The 20,760-nt window shown below is 33.9% G+C and overlaps 1 protein-coding gene and 1 non-coding gene across 2 annotated transcripts in view; one reads left to right on the forward strand and one right to left on the reverse strand.

The window, feature by feature from the left end:
* Positions 1 to 305: 305 nt before the first annotated feature.
* C15H18orf63 (chromosome 15 C18orf63 homolog) overlaps positions 306 to 20,760 on the forward strand; it is a 115,462-nt gene continuing 95,007 nt past the window's right edge. The window contains exons 1-3 of the mRNA XM_047526242.1: positions 306 to 439; positions 2,283 to 2,361; positions 14,116 to 14,172. Coding sequence (XP_047382198.1) covers positions 306 to 439; positions 2,283 to 2,361; positions 14,116 to 14,172 — 270 coding nt within the window. The remainder of the gene's footprint in view (positions 440 to 2,282; positions 2,362 to 14,115; positions 14,173 to 20,760) is intronic.
* On the reverse strand, positions 3,380 to 3,484 carry LOC124965895 (U6 spliceosomal RNA). The gene has a single exon (XR_007105278.1). It is a non-coding gene; the product is annotated as a U6 spliceosomal RNA (small nuclear RNA).

Genomic DNA, 20,760 nt, shown 5'->3' on the forward strand with positions numbered 1-20,760 from the left:
GTTGCACAGCTCTGAAGATAGTAAAAAAAAAAATATCGAATTGTGCACTTACAGTGGGTGAATTATATGCTGTGTGAATTATGTCTTAATAAAAAGATTTTAGAAAAATCACTAGAAAACATTAAAAGGAAAATGTTAGAAATACATAACTGCAGAAGTTCGCTGTTTAATTTTTTACTAACATGACATCAACTGTGTGATGAGTTGGTATTGAAACCCTGTTGGTGAACTAAAGATAACTTACTACCTTTTTATTGCTGTTTTCTTTGAAAGGCTGATTGCTGAGACACAGTCAACAAAAAGATATGAATGAATCTAGGCAGCAGTCACTGTTCTTCATGACACTCCCAGATATGCACAAACTCTGTGCTGTCCAGATAATATTGGGTGGCAGGATGGCAGATACTGAGATTAGGAGTATACAAATGAAGATGTGCAGGTAAAAAATACATCATCTAAGTTTTTAAAATATAAATCATACAGGAGCCATTTTAGGAGTTTTGTCCTTTAAATCAAAATATTCATTTAATATGTGTATATAATTTTAAAATTAAGGGATTCAATTTTGACAGGATATATGGGATTATATTTAAGAAGGGACTCAATATTTAAGATATAATGCACTGTTGAGTTTTTATGTTTGTGATCTCTTATGTACTTTTTTTAAATTTGAAATCTTTATACACATTCATGAATTAAGTCAGACTCCCCAAAAGTTAGAAAAACTAATTAATACATAATAATATTTGTCATTATTATATTTACATGTTTGAATACTTGTTATAAATCATACATCATGTACATGTATGATATAGGTAATGTATAACTACTATACGTAGTAAACATTTATAATAATCTTTATGGGGTACTTAAAGATACTGTAAACAGATGAGAATATTTTCTTAATTTTCAAGTTTTTCAAGTCAATATAAGACACCAGAGAGTATTTCCTCAAGAATTATCTTGAAATATCTGACCCAGGATAGTCTTCACAAAACAGTCGAAGCCTAAAGTATGATCCATAGTAACTGATGACCCACCCTGTATTAGTTCCTTAAATGATTTGAGGTACTCAGAGGATTCAGAATATATGAGAAGATTTTTATCTTTAAATGAATTTCCTGGAAAAAAAATGCAGATTTTCAGGGGCAATAAGTGAGGTATTTCTCCATTTTCCTCTCATTTACCCGCTTTGCTTCCCACTGTGTTTTCCTGCCCAAGTGCATCAGGGATACCTATTGAGGACTTAACTGTTACCCCTTTGGAAAATACATGGAAAAGTGAGATTTTATGCTATTTGCTCTTGAATTGAAGACAACAGTGCCCATAGATTGGAGCTGTCTTAACTTACCCTCCCAGTAACTGTCAGCCTGGAACAAGGAGCAGAGACCTGGCTGTGTCAGACAATGGTGGGCTTTGTATCTATTTCATGTGGGTTCCAACAAATATAAAGCCACCAGATATAGGCTGGCCTAATTTGTATTTTGAGATAACCCCATAACATACTCATGGTCATCTAAATTTGTATTTTTTAAATGATCAGTAATGTTGAAATTTTTAAAATTTCCATCTGTATTCCTTTTTGTGTTTTTTTGGGGGTTTTTTTTTTTTTTTTGGTCATTTGAAACAGGATTACTGATAGTACTTTGAATTGTGATAATTTTGTTGTAAGGTCAATTGTTTTCTGTTGAAAACTAAACTAAACCCACTATCCACTTCTTTCTATCTTGGGAAGAATTTCACTTTGAAGGAAAAGAATCTAGTAAATAGTTGTAATTTGGAAGTAACTTCACTGATAGTTGGATCCTTAAACCCTTATTATCAATGAGTTCAAGGCCCTCTACTCACCATTGCTTCCCCTACCCCCCCAAAAAAAAAGAAAATGAAAGAAACAGGAGTTAAAAGAGATGGATTCTTAACTGTGTCTAGACTTTTTCAAGTCGACTTGGGACAAAAATGGAATTTTGAAAAAGGAATTTAGATTCACAAATGAAAGAGATTGGGAAACTCAGATCCAGGGACAACTTCTCAGATTAATATCAGCATATAAAACTTCATAATTCTCTAATTCAGATATTGGCTGAGTTCCCACAATGTTCAAGGGTTCAAGGTACTCTTACTTGTGGGAGTGGTACAGAAGTCTATAATACCTCCTTTCTAAGAAGAAATCTCAAATATTAACTAAGTAGATTTTCTAAGCATTCCAATAAAAGCAATGAGAAAGTCTACTTTGTGTACTGTAATCAAGTTCACTTTGATATTAATACATTTCTTATCCATAGGCAATTACTGTTTTTGCATGAAGATATTCTTACATCACCTGTGCCTGGAATACAAAACCAAATTTGGGTGGTGATGGCGGTAGGTATTACTAATTATTGGGAGTAAAATTGATCATAACTTAAGTGTCCTAGCTGGACTCTGTGTTATAGTTTGCTCAAACCACTAACAGAAGAACTTTGGTATACATGATGTTTAAAATCCATTTTTGTGGTTCTAATTTAGTATTTAGTTTTCTCTGTCATAAATGCTAAAATAAAGACTATTAACAAAACATAGTGCAATTTTAAGATAGCATAGGCTTAATACTTTTTAATACCTTTTATCATATTTTATTATACTTAATATAAAGGAAGAAGTTTTTATTTCAATAAATTAGCTGTTTTTAAAGAACTCAGATCAACATTGCTTTTAATTTAGAAATTAAATTTTTATGTCAGTTCATTTTTTATTGGACATAAATAAAATATAATAATTCCAATAGTTATACATACTACTGGAATTCATGTTGACATATTCTTACATACGCATAACATAATTTGGTCAATTTTGTTCCCCAGTGCCATGCTTTCCCTTTCCTCCTCCATGCCTGTGTTCCCGTTCCTCTACTAGTCTCCCTTCTGTTTTCATGACATTCTTCCCCCATTTTTTTTCACTTTTGATCTCTGCTTTTCACATATGAGAGAAAACAAGACCATGTTTGAGTCCCAGTTATTTTTATTAATGATGCTCTCATATTCCATCTATTTTTCTGAAAATGACAGTTTCATTCTTCTTTATAACTGAATGAAACTCCATTGTGTATATATGCCAGATTTTTAAAATTCACTTATCTTTTGATGTATATATTTTTTGAAAACATTTTGTTTTAGTTGTAGGTGGATACAATACGTTTATTTTATTTTTATGTGGTGCTAAAGATCAAACCCATGGCCTCATGTATGCTAGGCAAGCACTCTGCCACTGAACCACAACCCCTGCCCTGATGTATACTTTTGATGGCTGGATTTATAACTTAGCTATTGTGACCTGTGCTTTTAAAAGCATGGTTATGCATGTATTGATGTAATTTAAATTGGTATTTAAAAATAAATACCAAAAACATATGAAATGCCTCATGGATTTGGGTGTCATCCTTGTGCAGAAGCTATGCCAATCCCCTGTATTGTTCCAATTTTAGTGTATGTGCTACAGAAGTAAGCACTAAAACTTTTTTATGCTTGGTAAAATTAGTATTAGATATAAGGATTATTGGCATCAAGGAAGGCACCAATATACAAACTAAGGACATGCATAACCTTTTCAGCAAAATATTGTAGAAAAATTTCCAGACCTTAGGAGTGAGATGGAAATCCAAATACAGGAGGCATTCAGAATCCCAAACAGCATCAAAAAAAATCCTTTTGAAGAAATTATAATTAAGATGTTTAATAGGAAGAAAAAGAGATAACTTTAAAAACCTCGAGAGAAAAATGACAGATTACATTTGGAGATAAGTTGCCAGAGTTACTGCTAATGTCTCTGTACAGTCGCTAAAATCCAGGAAGGACTTGGATTAATATAAACCAAGTTCATTATACCAAGTCCTGAAGGAAGAAATTGCCAACCAAAATGCAATATTCAGTAGTTATCCTTTGCAATTGAAGAAGAAATTAAAACCTTCCAAGATAAGCCAAGAGTAAAGTATGAATACTAAGCCAGCATTACAGAACATACTTAAAGAAATATTATATACTAATGAAATTAGAAGCAAACTTAAGAGATAGTGAATGGACAAATCTCATTAGAAGGGACACCAAGTAAAGAAGAATCAAGACTGAATTAAACATTAGAAATAAATAAAAATTGCAAGAATAAAGAAGAAAGACTGAATTTAACATTAAAAATAATTCAAAATTAGAGGGAATAATTATCTATCTATAATAACATTGAATGTAAATGGTCTCAAATCTCCCAAATGAAAAATAGCATGGCAGAGTGGAATAAGAAATAAGATCCAACTATATGTTCTTTGTAAGACTCACCTGACAGGCAAAAAAAAAAACCCACAATCTGAAGGAAAAAGATGTGCCTTGTAAATAAACAGTGATAGCAAACGGGAGCTGCTACTCTCAATTCCAGCAAAACGGTCTTCAAGACAAAATTAATCAGAAGAGACAAAGAAGGTCACTTTAATACTGGTAGAGGGAACTATCCAACAAGAAGATACAATGATTATAAATAGTTAGACCCTAAACATTGGTGCACCTACTTACCTAAAACAAACTACTTGACATAAAGACTCAGACCCCAATACAATAATACTGGGTGATTTAAACACCCTTCTCACCAATAGGTAGGTCATCCAGATGTAAATTAAAGATTAAAGAATATTCAGATCTAAAAATACTATTAATTAACAGGATCTAACAGGTATCTATAGAATCTTTCATCCTCAGGAGCTGAATTTACTCTTTACAGCTGTTCATGGAGCCTTCTTCAAAACAGACAATATTTTAGGAAAGAAGTCTTAGCAAATACAGAAAAATCAACACAGTTCCTTGTTTCTTATCAGATCATATAATGAAATAAAATTACAAATCAATTGATGAAGAAAAAGTTATTTTTACACGTGGAGATTGAACAACGTGCTTTCAATAAGGAATGATTTGAGAATAAATTGGGGAAAAGAGTCTTAGAAACAAGTGAAAATGCAGATAAAATATATCAGAATCTGGGACATTAGGAAGGCAGTTGTAAAGAAAGGCTATAGCATTGAGCACTGAAGAAGGAGAAAGAGAGGAAGAGGAATAATAAGAGTAGATCACAAATAAACTAATATTACATATCAAGGCCCTAGAGAAGCAGGAATACACTAATTCCAAACCTAGAAGAAGATAGGAAATAATAAAATATTAGAGCCAAAATCAATGAAATAGAGAATTTTTAAAAATGATCAATGCAACAAAGAGTTGGTTCTTTGAAAAGAGAAAATAAATTAATAAATTCTTAGCCAAACTAACCAAAAGAATGAGAGGGAAGAGCCAAGTCAAAATTAGAGGATTATTAGGGAATATAAATAAGTTGGATATAGAAAACCTAAATAGATCAGTAACAAGGAATGAGACTGAAACAATAATAAAAAGCCTTTCAAAAAAGAAAAGTTGAGTTCTACCAGACCTTTAAAGAAGAAATAATGCCAACTCTCCTCAAATTATTTCATGAAATAGAAAAATTAATTCTATAAAGCCTGAATAACCATGATACCAAAATCAAGTAATAAAACATCAAGGAAAGAAAACTACAGTCAATAACCTGATGAACAGATGCAAAAATCCTTACTAAAATAATATCATTTTGCATTCAAAATCATAATAAGATTATATATTTTGATCAAGTTAGTTAGATGTCAAGGGTGTGAGATTAGTTCAGCTAACAAATGAATACATGTAATTCATTACTTAAATAGAATTAATGACAAATTGTATGATCATCTCAATAGATGCAGAAAAAGCCTTTCAACAAAATTCAATACCATTCATTTTAAAAACACTGGAGAAAATAGAGATAGAAGGAATTTATCTCAACATCTTCAATTATGTATGTAACAAATCCAAAACTAATATTCTGAACAGAGAAAAATTGAAAGCATTTCCTCAAAAATCAGGAATAAGACATGGATGTCCACTCCCACCACTCCTATTCATCATAGTACTTGAAACTATCCAGAGAAATCAGACAAGGGAAGGAAATTAAAGAAATACAAACATAAAATGAAGCCAAGGACAGTGATGAACACCTGTATTCTTGTAACTTGGAAAACTGAGCCAGGAGGATCACAAGTTCTAGGTCAGCCTTATTAGCTCAATGAAAACCTCAAATTTAGTAAGACTCCACTTCAAGATTCTTAAAAAATTAAGGACTGGGCATATAATTCAATGGTAGAGAACACCTGGGCTTAATCCCCGGTACTAAAAATAGAAAAGTTTCAAATTATCGGCTGATAAAATGATCCTATACTTAAAAGACCCAAAAAACACCACCAGAAGAATTTTAGAGCTGATAAATTCAAGTAGCAGAAAAGATCATACAAAACTCAATAGCTTATCTATACACCAGTAACAAATCTGCAGGAAAGACATCAAGAAAACAGCTCCATTTGCAATAACCTTGAGAAAGAAGAGAGAAGGCTCCAGGGCTAGGGACTCAAGCAACAAGAGGACTGATTCTCAGCAAGGTAGGTGAAAAGAGGGAATTCATTAAATTCAACATTGGATACACTGTCTTAGAGAATCAGAAGTTTGGGTGTATTCAAAGAAGAACAAGAAATACATTGGAGCCAAACTGGTTGCAGCACCAGCAGCAGCAGCAACACTAGTTTACAGCAGAGGGGAGGTATAACACAGAAACACAGTAGACAGATCTGACATGGAAAAACATACAGATCTGAAAAGCAGCCTGATCTCAGCTGATCCAGAGGCTGCACAGCAAACTGGTATATGAAAAGTGCTCTATATTTCCCAAGTACCAAACAGCAGAGGCAGGAGCCATGTTGAGGAAGCCACACTCCAGCTTGCTGCTGCAGGAACATAGGAGATCATAGCAAACATTGCCATTGTCCCAGAAAGCACCTATCACATAGATTAGGGTGTACCTAGTGGAACATGTGTGAAACAGGCACAGAGAAATTATACCCAGGGGGATTCAAGTCAGGAAAATGAAGGGTAGCACAGCTCAGTTTACCTTTGAATCTGGTGGATCATGTGAACACTGAAGGGGGTTGGGAACCTGAACAGGTGAGTGTGAATATATTCAGGGACTAAGCTTGAGGATGCTATATTCTTGGGCAGCAGAGTGGTGGAGGATTGACACCCTTGCCCAGAAGTAGAATTCTTGAGAGATTCCTGAGATCCAGACTCCCAGCAGACATCAGTATCTGTCTGACCCTAAGGATTTGTTGATTTAATCTTTGCAGAGCAGATCCCACACAACAAAGCCCCTAAGGTCTGGTCAGACCTAAGCCCCAGCTGCTGGAACTCCCTTCATAGAACTTCTTGACATTATCACCCTTGAAGGGCATCCATCTGATCTGTGAAGACAAAAACTCCAATGCACCGAACTTTCCATTCCATCCTACCTTATACTGGTGAGAAGGGAATCTAGAGGTATTTCAGTCAAGTTGTTTAGGCCTCTCCAGATGATGGTTTGGTGAGCAAAAGAAAAAAAAAGAGAGGAAAGGGGTTAATGAACCCCAGCTCTTGCCCCCACTCCCCGCTCTCTCTCAGCACATAGCCCAAGAAGAACAGAAAGGAAATCAGTAAAGTATAGGCACTAACTATTCGTTCTTGTCAACTGTTTTGACCATCTCAATGGAGATAATTGTTTCATTAAGACTCTTGTTGCTCTTGCTGTGCAGATTGGTGCGTGTGTGTTTTCTATCATTTTTAACATTTTTTACAATAGTTATTTTTCCCCCTTGTATTTTGAGGATTAGGGGGTTTGGTTCATTTATTTTGGTTTGGTTTGGTTTGGTTTTGTATTTTTCTTTCTCTCCTTTCTTCTTACACTAACAGGCAAATTCTCTTGTTCTCACTCTCTCTTCATTTTCCTTTTTTATCTCCTACTTCTTTATAATCACTTATTACAACTCCTCCACATTCTCTTTGCTCACATTTTGAACATTATACACTTTCTACTACCTTCCTATCATGTTTTGTTTTCTTTTAATGACATGTACTTTTGCCATCTCTTAGAATTATTTGGTTTATTTTTGCCCCCACTATTCATATTATTGCCATTAGTAGTGCTATGGATGACATAGTTAACACCTGCTGCTTACTTTAATGCCAGATCTAATTAATGCTTATTTATTGGTTTTTGCTGTGGGTAATTAGTGTTGTAGACATAATAGTAGGCACCAGGTATTTATTTTGAGAAGGCATATTGTTTGCTTCAGTTGTTGTTATTGTTTGCTTTTCCCTTTCCTGTGAGATACAAGGAATCTCCAGGAACACTAAAAGTTCACTGAGTAGAGACTGCTGCCAACCAAAAGACTGCACCATGTTCCACACACAAATTAAAAATACTTAAATTTCACCTATGCTTGAGTACAAAGAAGAGATGTAGACACAAAAACTCAAACTAATGACTAGGCCTCAAATAGGAATAGCTAGGGATGGGTCCTCAGGTCCCATTTATGGACATTCACTCCTACAGAAAAAAAAAAAAAAACAAACAGAACCTAAAGACTGTGGATAACATACCTACAAAGGGTTTCAAGACATAACTCTAGGACACTCTGCTAAGAGAAGGTTTTACCCTATAAAGGCCCACATGTAAGAATGGAAGAGAAATTCATCCCAATAGATACATAAGATGCATAAAACCCAACACAGGAATATTATATGAAAAGGTAACACGAAACCACCTAAAGTTCATAATTCACCAGGAATTGATTATATTGAAGTGGATTAAATATCAGATAAAGAATTCAAAACAATGATTGTAAAAAATTCCAAGAGAACACAGAAAAGTAATTGAATGAATTACAGAAGTCAGTATAGGATATGCATGAGAAATTCAATAAGGAGATAGAGATATTGCAAAAGAACCAAACAAATCTAGAAAATGAAAGACTCAATAAATTAATATGATCAGTTGAAGTTCTCTCTAAAAGGGTACACCACAGTGAAGAAAGAAGGTTATCAGAGCTGGAAGACAATGTGGCCAGCTTTGAACACTCAGTGTGTTAAAGAAAAAAAAAAGTAACCATGACCAGAATACCAGTATACAAGAACTCTTAGGATACCAAATTTAAGAATCACTGGAAATGAAGAGGCCTCTAACTTACAGGGTAATGAATAACATCTTCAGGGAATTAATAAGGGAAATTTTTCCAAACCTTGAGAGTGAGATGGACGTTCAGATACAGGAAGCATTCAGAACTCCAAATAGACAAGATCAAAAGAGAACTTCTTTATGATACATCAGAATTAAAATTCCTAACATCCAGAAAAAGGATAGAATTTTAAAAACCTCAAGGGGGGAAAAAAGTCAAATCATATTTAGAGACAATTCAATCAGAATTACTGTGATTTTTCAGCACAAACTCTACAAGACAAGAGGGCTTGTAATAATGTGTTCCAATTCTTGAAAGAAAATAATTGTCAACCAAGATGACTCTATCCAGCAAAGCTACCCTTCAGAATCAATGCAGCAATAAAATTCTTTCAAGATAATCAGAAACTAAAAGAACTTGTGACTACTAAGCCAACACTACAGAAAATATTTGAAGAACAACTCCACACAGAAGAAATCAAAAACAAACCCCAAAGCTCACAAATTAACAAATGCCATTTGAAGAGTAGCTAACAAATGAGAAACAGGATCAAATTAAACTTTAGAAATCAGTTAAAATGGCAGGAATTAATAAACATCTTTCTATAATAAAATTAAGTTCAAATGGGCTCAGGTCTCCAGTTAAAGCACATAGACTGACAGAATGAATTAAAAACAAGACCCAACTATATGTTGTTTGCAAGAGACTCACCTTAAAGGCAGAGACAGTCATAAACCAGAAGGGAAAGGATGAAAATTGATATACTGTGCAAATGAAACCAGAAAACATGCAGGAATAGCGCCTCTCATATCTGACAGCATAGACTTCAAGCCAAAATTAATGAGAGGAGACAATGTTGATAAGGTAACAATCCAAAAGTAAATATTTATGCCCCAAACATTTGTGTGCCTAATTACATAAAACAGACTCTACCTAAAGACTCAGGTAGACACCAGTACAATAATATTGAGTAACCTAAACACAACTTTCTCATCAGTAGCTAGATCATCCAGACATAAGTTGAGTAAAGACTCCTTGGACCTGATAAATATTATAAATCAAATGGACTTAACAGACATCTAGAGAATATTTCTTTCAATGACAGCCAAATAAACTTTATTCTCAGAAACTCAAGAAAACTTTTCCAAGATAGATACTTTAGGACACAAAGCAACTCTTAGCAAATACAAAAAAATTGATATAACTCCTTGCATCTTATCATATCATAATGGATTAGAATTAGAAATCAACAAACCAATACCCTATAGAACCATATAAACACAAGGAGATTGTACAGTATACTTTTGAATGACGAATGGCTGATAGAAGAAATCAGGGGAAAAATAAAAATTCCTAGAACCAAATAAGAATAGTGATACAGTATACCAGAATCTCTGGGACACTATGAAGTCAGTTTTAGTAGGAAAGCTTATAGCTATTATTGCCTACATAAGAAAATTAGAAATATCCCAGATAAACAACCCAATGATGCCTCTCCAGCTCCTTGAAAAACAAGAACAAACCAATTCCAAACAAGTAAAAGGAAGGAAACAATTAAAGTCAGAGCCAAAATTAATGAAATTGTGAATAAAAAAATTAAAAGGATCAATGGAATCAAGAGTTAATTTTTTGGCAACCAACTAAATTTGTAAAGCCCTTGGCCCAATTAACCAAAAGAAAAAATGAGAAGACCCAAAATAATAAAATTAAAGATGAAGAGGGAGAAATCACCACAGAAATCCAGTGGGCCATTAGGGTCTATTTTTAAAACTTATACTTTGATAAATTAAAAATCGTAGAAGAACTGGATATATTTCTACACACATGCACACTGACAAAATTGAATCAAGAGAATATAGAAAACCTAAACAGCCATAATCAGAAATGAGAAAGAAGCAGTAATAAAAAGGTTTTCTACAAAGAAGAAGCCAAGACCAGATGGATTCTCAGTTAAATTCTACCAGACCTTTAAAGAACTAATGCCAATTATCCTCAAATTATTGCATGAAAAAGAAAGGAATGGAACACTTTGAAATTCATTTATGAAGCCACTAACACACTAATACTAAAACCAGATGAGGACATATCAAGGAAAGAAAACCACAGACCCATATTCCTGATGAACTTAGATGCAAATATCTTTAATAAAATGCTAGCACATTGTGTTCAACAGCATGTTTAGAAGATTATACATCATCATCAAATTGGTTTTATTCTAGGAATACAAGAATGGTTTAACATATGCAAATCAGAAGTCATCACATAAATAGATTTAAGGACAAAAATCACTTAGTTATCTCAAGAGATGCTGAGAAATCCTTTGACAATATTCAGCACCCATTCACAATAAAACACTGAAGAAAATAAGGATAGAGGAAACCTACCTCAACATCATAAGGACTAGGTACAAAAAACCCAAAGCAAACCTCATATTGATTAGGGAAAAACGAAGTGTTTCCTTTAACATCTTGAACAAGACAAGTGTGTTCATTATTACCACTTCTATTCAATATAGTACTGAAATTCTAGTCACACAATTAGGCAAGAGAAGGAAATAAAAGGCAAAACTAGTAAATGAAGAAACAAGTTATTTATTTTTTCAGATAACATCTTATGTTTTGAAGATCCAAAAAGCCCCACCAAGAGAATTTTAGAGCTAATATATAAATTCAGAAAATACCAGGTTACAAAATTAACATAGAAAAATTAATAGCTTTTGTATACACCAACAGTGAATCTACTGAAAAATAAATCCAAAAAATAATTCCATTCACAATAGCCTCAAAAAAAAAAAAAAAAAAACCACTCTGAGAATAAATCTAACCAAGGATGTGAAAGATCTCTGCAATGAAAACTATAAAACACTGAAGAAAGAAGTTGAAGAAGACAAAAGAATAAGGAAAGGCGTTCCATGTTCTTGGATAGGCGCAATTAATATTATTAAAATGACCATACTAACAAAACCAGTATACAGATTCAACGCAATCACAAACAAAATACCAATGTCTTTCTTCAAAGAACTAGAGAAAACAGTTCTGTAATTCGTTTGGAAGAATAAAAGACCCAGGATAGTCAAAACAATTCTAAGCCAAAAAAGCAAGGCTGAAGGCATCACAATACTTGATTTCAAATTGCACTACAGTTGTAGTAACAACAATCTACATGGTACTGGTATAAAAACAAACAACATAGACCAATGCTTCAGAATAGAAGATGCAAAACCAAACGCACCTAAAGTCATCTGATCCTTGACAAAGATGACAAAAACATAATTGGAGAAAAGACAGCCTTTTAAACAAATTGTGCTGGTAAAACTGGTTACCACATATAGAAGAATGAGATCTATCTCCCTGCACAAAAGTCAACTTGAAATGGATCAGAGACCTAAGAATCAGACCAGAAAATATGCAACTCCTGGAATCAAATGTAGGTTCAACACTCCAAACATAGACCTAAGCAGTGACTTTCTAAATAGGAATCCTATAAATCAGGAAAAATGTCAAATTAATAAATTGAATGATGTCAAATTAAAAAGCTTCTGCACAGCAAAGGAAACAATTAACAATGTGAAGAGAGAATCTACCAAGTGGGAGAAAATTTTTGCTAGCTACTATTTTGATGGAGGATTAATATGCAGAATATATAAAGAACTCTAAAAACAACATCAAACAAACAACCCAGTCAATAAATGGGTAAATGAACTACACAGACACTTCTCAAAAGAAGAAATACAAATGGCCAACAAATATATAAACTTGTTCAACATCTTTGGCAATTAAGGAAATGCACATCAAAAATACACTGAGATTTCATCCCACTCCATTTAAAATGGCAGCTCTTAAGAATACAAAGAATAATAAATGCTGGAGAGAATGTGAAGAAAAAGGAACACTTCTACACTATCGGTGGGATTGTAAATTAGTATAACCACTATGGAAATCAGTATGGAATTTTCTCAAATGACTAGGAATGGAACTGCTATATGACTCAACTATACCACTCCTCAGTAATTATACTAAAGAGTCAAACTACATCTGTATATACATATCCATATTTATAGCAGCATAATTCACAATAGTGAAATGATTAAACCAACCTGTGTGTCCATCAATGGATGAATGGATAAAGAAAATGTGGTATATGTACATAATGGAGTTTTATTCAACCACAGGGAAAAATTAGATTATATAATTTGCAGAAAAATGATTGGAACTTAAATACATTGTGTTAAATGAAATAAGCCAAAATCTGAAAGTCATGGGTCATATGTTTTCTCTCCTAGATGGAAGTTAAAGAATATAAAGGAAAAGATAAGACTGGCGGGGGGGTAAGCTTATGAAAATAAAGGGATATCGGGAAATTAGAGGAAAAGTACTAGAGGCATAGAGGAGGAGAGGGAAAGGGAAAATACTGGGCAATAATATTGGTCAAATTATATTGTCATGTTGTGTGCATGTATGAATATCCAACAACAAATCCAATTGTGTACAACTATAATGCACCAATAAAAAAATGTGGAAAAAAAAGAAAGGAAGAAAGAAAGAACAAATAGACCTATTTTTTCTCTTCCTTTTTAACATAGGATATTAGCATCTTTAAATATTTGCTAATCTGTTAGGTCAAATAATATTTTCCTTTAATTTGTATTTCTTTCATTAGTAAGTTAGATCACTTAAGCCTTTTGAACTTGAACTTCCATTTATGTCTACTTTCCTTGTGTCTAAGAATCTATTGTATATTAAGGAAAGAGTAAGGTATTCATATATGAAATATATTGGTCTTTCCCTTCATGTGGCTTCTGGGGTCATGTGACTACCAAAGAGTGCCTCACGTTGAGAGTGCCCACAGGTTCTCTAAATCAAGGAGACAATGATTATCATTATTTCAAGGCATAGAAACTACTAGAATGATAGCCTGACTCTAGGCTCTCTGTTATGCTCAAAATCTTTATGTATTTATCACATTATTTAATTATACATAGTTTATATCCTTTTTACTAATGTGGGGTTTTGTTACAGATACCATTTTTAAAAACTGGGAAACTTAATGCCTATATTGAAAATTATGGAGCTAAGGTAAGTTCTTTTTATAAGAAGAATAATTCCAGATGCTGTTATATTGTTTGCGTATTCAACTTCTTTTGCTAACAAACAAATATTGGAGTATATATCTCATAAGCTATTGCTATATATGTGAAAGAACCCAACAATTTCCAAACAATTTTGTGCATATTTGGTACAGAAAGAGATGACACGTCTTATTTTTGTTGGATACTTACTACTGGCATTTTATGTGGCATAATCCCATTTACCAAAGATATCTTTAAACAAGTGAACTTCCCCATTTTTGCAGATGAAGAAAATGAAACCCAGAGAGGCAGACTTATCATCCACAGTTATATAGCTAATATGTGGACGAACAAAACATAGGCTGTATTCTACATGGTGGTAAAATTTTGAATCTTAGCAATGAGGAAAAACAAATTTGTGGAGTTGAGCACATCTATACGTTAGCTAACGAAGTCATGGAGCATTGGCTAATACTCACTCCATGCCTCTGCAAGTATCTGTGCAGCACTGTATCATTGGTTATTCTCATCATTGCTGGTCTCTGTTGCCAGATCTTCTAGGGTTCAGGACAGTGAGATTTATGGTCAGCTCCAAGGTGAGGTGCTGCCATTAGGTTCCAGAAGGATGATGTTTCAGAATACCTGGAGGTGCTTAGCAGTTCGTGAGCAATCTTCGAATAACCTGAAAGTTGATTTCAACCATGAGTCACAGAGTGTAGGAAAATAGTGTTGCTCAGGACAAGTATGGAGAACTTATAGTTAAATCTTTGTGCTGAGATCAATCTTTGGTCACCAAAAGATTCTTGTCATCTTTGCAAAACTATTCATGTACTATGAGAACCATATTTATAGTTGACTTAGAATGAGGACCTAGATCTTTCGGCAATCCCTGCAAAATTTATTCTTTGTCATGGAAAGTATCTCTTGGTTTAATGCAGACCTTTTTGCTGTCATTTGTTCTTGTAGTATTTAATTTTCTTATTAACATATTGATTTTAAAGGTCAGAATTATGTTATTTTTTGGACAAGGTCATGACAGATAACAAAAGAACTTGGTACAATATGACTTTCAAGATGAACTCTAAATATTAAAACAGGTTTTTTCTGAGCATAAAATAGATAGCATTTCAGTATTCTTTTAAAAAAAGAATGGTTTATACTAAACACTGTCATTTTACATTTACATTAAATTTACTAAAATATTAAGATTGAGAAAAATGTCATAGCACTCCTTATATGCTATTAAAAATGCATACTCTGTTGTGTATTTTCTTCTAGACTTTTATCACACCTTGGACTTTATCAGTGCAAGGTGTCACATCCACAAAATATTTTAAATCTTTTCATTAATAGTCTTATCTTTTTTCCATATATACTAGTTTCTCATTCCTACGAAGTAAACTTGCTTTGCCCCTTTCAGACTTCCAGATCTTGAATTCCCTTGCTTTCTCCCAGCCTCCTGCTTCCATATCCTCACTGAGTCTTCATGGTTACGATCAATTTTCCTTTATGTAGTGGGTTTTATATAGTAGCAAACATGATCAGCAGATATTTATTGAATACCTATAATATGCTGAGAATTCTACTTATTTCTGGAGATAAAACTGTGGATCAGATAAGGTCTCTGCCCTCAGGGATCTTTTTATAATTGGTTCATTATAATTATACATAATGATTAAATATATTATGCCATATTTGTCCATGTACATAATTTATCTATCTCCTTCCCACTTATCTTCCCTTTCCTGAGACACATCCCCAGTCCAATTTTGTATTTTATTTAGGGGCAGGGACTCACTGAGTTGTTGAGCGCCACCTCGCTTTTACTGAGGCCAACTTTGGACTTGCAATCCTCCTGTTTCAGCCACCCCAGCTGCTGAGATTACAGGCTTGCACCACCAGTCCTGGCTCTTCCCTTACTCTTTCCTCCTGATCTCCTTCCTCTACTGATCTATCTTCTATTATTATTATCATCATCATCATCATCATTATTATTCTATTATTATTAATTAGTACATTGTAATAATATGTAAGGATTCTTTGTGGTAAATTCATGCATGAATGTAGCATAATGTGGCAGTTTTTGTTCCCCCACACTTCCCAGTGTTCTCTCCTCCCCTCCTCTCTCTCTCTCTCTCAATCCTCTTCCTGAGTCTCCTTTCTATTTTTGTGATATTCCTTTTTATTCTCTCTCTCTCTCTCTCTCTCTCTCTATCTCTATCTCTATCTATCTCCCCCTCCCCCTCCCTCCCTCCCTTCCTCCCTCCCTTTCTTCATCCCTCCCTCTCTCTAGCTTTCACATATGAGAGACAATTTTGACCCTTCATTTTATGAGTCTGGTTTATTTCACTTAGCATGATGTTCTCCAGTTCTATCCATTCACCAGCAAATGACATAATTTTATTCTCCTTTATGGCTGAGTAAAACTCTGTTGTGTATATATACCATATTTTCTTTATCCATTTGTCTGTTGACAGACCCCTAGGCTGGTTCCATAATTTGGATATTCTGAAATACACTACTATAAACATTGGTATGCAAGTTTCACTGTGGTATACTTGTTTTAGTTCTTTTGGATAAATACAAAGGAGTAGGATAAGAAGTCACATGATGGTTCCATTCCTAGTATTTGAGGAATCTCCATACTGCTTTCCAAAGTGGTTATGCTAATTTGCAGTTCCACCAACAATATATAAGTTTATCTTTTTCTTCATATCCTCACAAATATTGTTACTTTTATTCTTAATGATTACTATTCTAAGTGGGGTGAGATGAAATTCCAGTATAGTTTTGATTTGCATTTCCCTGATTGCTAAGGATGTTGAATATTTTTTAATATTTTTCTTGGCCATTTTTATTTCTTCTTCTGAGATATATAAACTTTAAATAGACCAATATCAAGCAATAAGATTGAAGCAGTTAAAAAAAAGTCTTCCAACAAAGAAAAGTCCAGGACAAGATGGATTCTCAGTTGAGTTATACCAGACCGCTGAAAAAAAATAATGCCAGTCCTCCTCAAATAATTCTATGAAATAGAAAGGGAAGTAACACTCCCAAATTTATTCTGTAAAGGCAGTCTCACCCTGATACCAAAACCAGATAAGGACAAATTGAGAAAAGAATAGACCAATATTCTTGATGAACATAGATGCAAAATTCCTTTAAAAATATTAGCAATCTACATTCAGAAATACATTGAAAAGACTGTGCATCATGAGCAAGTTGGTTTTATTCCAGTGCAAGGTTGGTCCAGATATGCAAATCAATAAACGTAATTCAGTCCCCAAATAAAATCAAGGGCAAAAATCACATACATGATCATCTCATTAGATGCAGAAAACACCTTCAACAAAATTCAGTGCCCATTCATTTTTAAAACACTGAAGAGAATAGGGATAAAAGAAACTTACCTCAACATTATAAAGTCTACCTATGACAGACCCAAAGCCAGCATCATACTAAAGGGAGAAAAATTGAAAACTTTTCCTCAAAAGTCAGGAACAAGATAAGGATGTCCATTCACACCACTTCTACTCTATCTAGACCAATTAGGTAAAAGGAAATTAAAGGGATATAAATATGAAAAGAAAAAATAATCTGTGTTTGCAGATGACATGATTCTATACTTAGAAGACGCCCCCCCCCCAAAATAAAACCTCCACCAGAAAACTTCTAGAGATGATAAACAAATTCAGCAGAGTGGCAGAATACAAGACCAACACACAAAAATCAACAGCTTTCCTATACACCAGCTTTCCCTCCTGGGAAAGAAATCAGGAAAACAATTCCATTCACAATAGCCTCAAAAAAATTGGGAATAAGTCCAACCAAGGAGGTGAAAGACTTCTACAATAAAACTTATAGAAAACTGAAAAAAGAAATTGAAGTTCTTAGAAAATGAAAAGACCTCCCATATTCCTGGATAGGCAGAATTAACATTGTTGAAGTAACCAGTTTACCAAAAGTGATCTATAGATTCAATATGATCCCTATCAAAATACCAATGCCATTCTTCACAGAACTAGAGAAAACAGTGCTAAAATTAATATGGAAGAATAAAAGACCTAGAATAGCTAAAGCAATTCTGAGCAATGCAGACAAGACTGGAAGCATCACAATACCTAACTGTGAATTATACTGCAGAGCTATAGTAACAAAACTAGCATGGTATTGGTATTAGAGCAAACATGAATACCTGTAGAATAGAAGACACAAAGACAAACCCATACAGATACAGTCATTTTAATCCTTGACAAAGGTGTCAAAAACATGTTGGGGAAAACATAGCCTTTTTATCAAATGGTGCTGGGAATGCTGAATATGTAGAATATGTAGCAGAATGAAACTAGATCCCCCTCTCTTACTCTTCCCAAAAATCAACTCAAAAATGAATCAAAGACCTAGGAATTAGGCCACAAACTTTGCAACTGCTGGAATAAAGCCTAGTGTCAGCACTCCCAACATGTTGGCACAAGCATCAACTTCCTTAATAAGACTCCTAAAGCTCAAGAAATAAATCCACGAAGCAGTAAGTGGCATGGCATCAAGTTAAAAAGTTTCTGCACAGGAGAGGAAACGAGCATGAAGCGAGAGTCTACAGAATGGGAGAAAGTCTTTGGCAGCTAATCTTTTTATAAGTGATTAATATCCAGGATGTATAAAGAACTCAAAAACTTAACACCAGGAAAAATTAAATAAGCCAATCAATAAATGGGCAAATGATCTAATCAGGAAAATAAACCCACTCTTTATCAAGTTTTTGGACAAGTTTCTGTCCAGTTCTGTTATTTCTTCCATAAAGTCATGATAAAATTCAACAATAAAGCTATCTGTTCCTTAACTAGTGAGAAGATTTTTAACTAATATTTCAATTTCCTTAATAAGTAACGGGGCTACTCAAGTGATACACTTCAAGGAAATGGAAAATGACCTTTTCACCTAAGTTGTCAAATTTATTGCATAATGTTCCTTATAATATTCCCTTTTCTGTAGAATCTGAGACAATGTCACCTCTCATTCTTGTCGTCTCCCCAACTTCCCTCCTCCCTCATTAATCTAGATAGAGATTTGTCAATCTTATTGCTTCTCAAGGAATAAACTTCTGGGTTCATGGATTTTTACTCCTGTTTCGCTGTATTTTGTTTCAGTGATCTTCATCTTGGTCTTTGTTATTTCCTTCCACTTTGGGTTTAGTTTGCTTTTTTGTTTTGTTTTTACCTAGTTTCTTAAGGTGGAAGCTGAGGTCATTGATTTGAGAACAACCTTTTTATTGTTGAAAACGTGTTTACTCATATGTACACATTTATGTATAAGAAATGTTATAAGGGGTTAACAGGTTTTCAAAGGGAAATTGTATCTACAAAGATTAGAGATAATTTCTCACAACCTTCTTTTCTAATTTAGAGACATGTCATTTCTTTCTGTGTGCATATTTTGTTTTGATTTTCTTCAGGGAGAAATGCTTTCTAACTCCTACCTGGTATCTTTTTTGATCTATGAGTTATTTAAAAGTATGTTTTGTAGTTTCCAAATATTTGGAAGTTTTTCAGGGATCTTTCTACTATTGATTTCTCATTTAATTGTTGTTAGAGAACATGTTTTATGTAACTGGAATTTTTAAAAATTGAGACTTATACGTGCTACAAAATATAAACTATTTTAGTGACTATTCCTTGTCCCCTTGAAAAGAATGCATATTCTGATCTCACTGTATGATGTATTCTATAAATGTTAATCATGTCACGTCAGTTGATACTGTTAAGTCTACTCTGTTCTCACTTATTTTCTGTTTACTTCTATCAATTTTTGAAAGTTTGGGCATTGAAATCTCTGCCTAAAATTGTGGATTTGTCTTCCTTCTTGAAATTCTGTCAGTTAAGCTCAGACGACTATAACTAACCCAAATTAAACCACCATTGGTTATTTAGTAGGAGTGGAGGAGCTTTCAAGAGGGAAGATTGATGTGTTGTTTGTACACGCCCTGTGAGCAGTTTTTCCTATAATGGGAATCACCCAATAGAAAAGATTGTATAGAATCTGTCCCTGACTTTAGCTGAAATGACAAATGACATCATCTTTAGTTCATCAGCAGAGATGGTTATGGATGATAGAATTGCCCCAAAATTCCTTTCTTGTAATGTCAAGACTATGCCTGTGCTGATATACACTGCTATATCTAGATTACTTCCTCAGGCCAAGGGGAAAATACACACAGAAATTAAAAAGGAAGTCACCTGGCTTTCTCAGATAGACCTGGTGGTTTATGGTATTTGTTCAGCCACCTTTGCTCTGGAGCCATGATTGAGGTTAGAATTATAGGTTGACTTCATCCTGCTGCTTGGAGTCTATTAATAGTAGCTTTAGTTAAATTCCCTAGAAGACAAACTGAACAGCTTTTGCCCTATTCTCTGCTAATAGATCATTCAAGCATGTCCTGGAAACACTCGACAGAACTCAAAGTAGTACAAAAATGTGGGCATAAGAGGAGACAATTCTCCTTGGCTCTCTCACTTTCATGCATGTCTTTCTCATAGATGCAAGGACAGCCTTTTCTGGCTTGTATTTTTAACGATGTTTATATATTGAACAGCATGGT

This window comes from Sciurus carolinensis, chromosome 15 (genome assembly GCF_902686445.1).
Source record: "Sciurus carolinensis chromosome 15, mSciCar1.2, whole genome shotgun sequence".
Taxonomy (NCBI): Eukaryota; Metazoa; Chordata; class Mammalia; order Rodentia; family Sciuridae; genus Sciurus; species Sciurus carolinensis.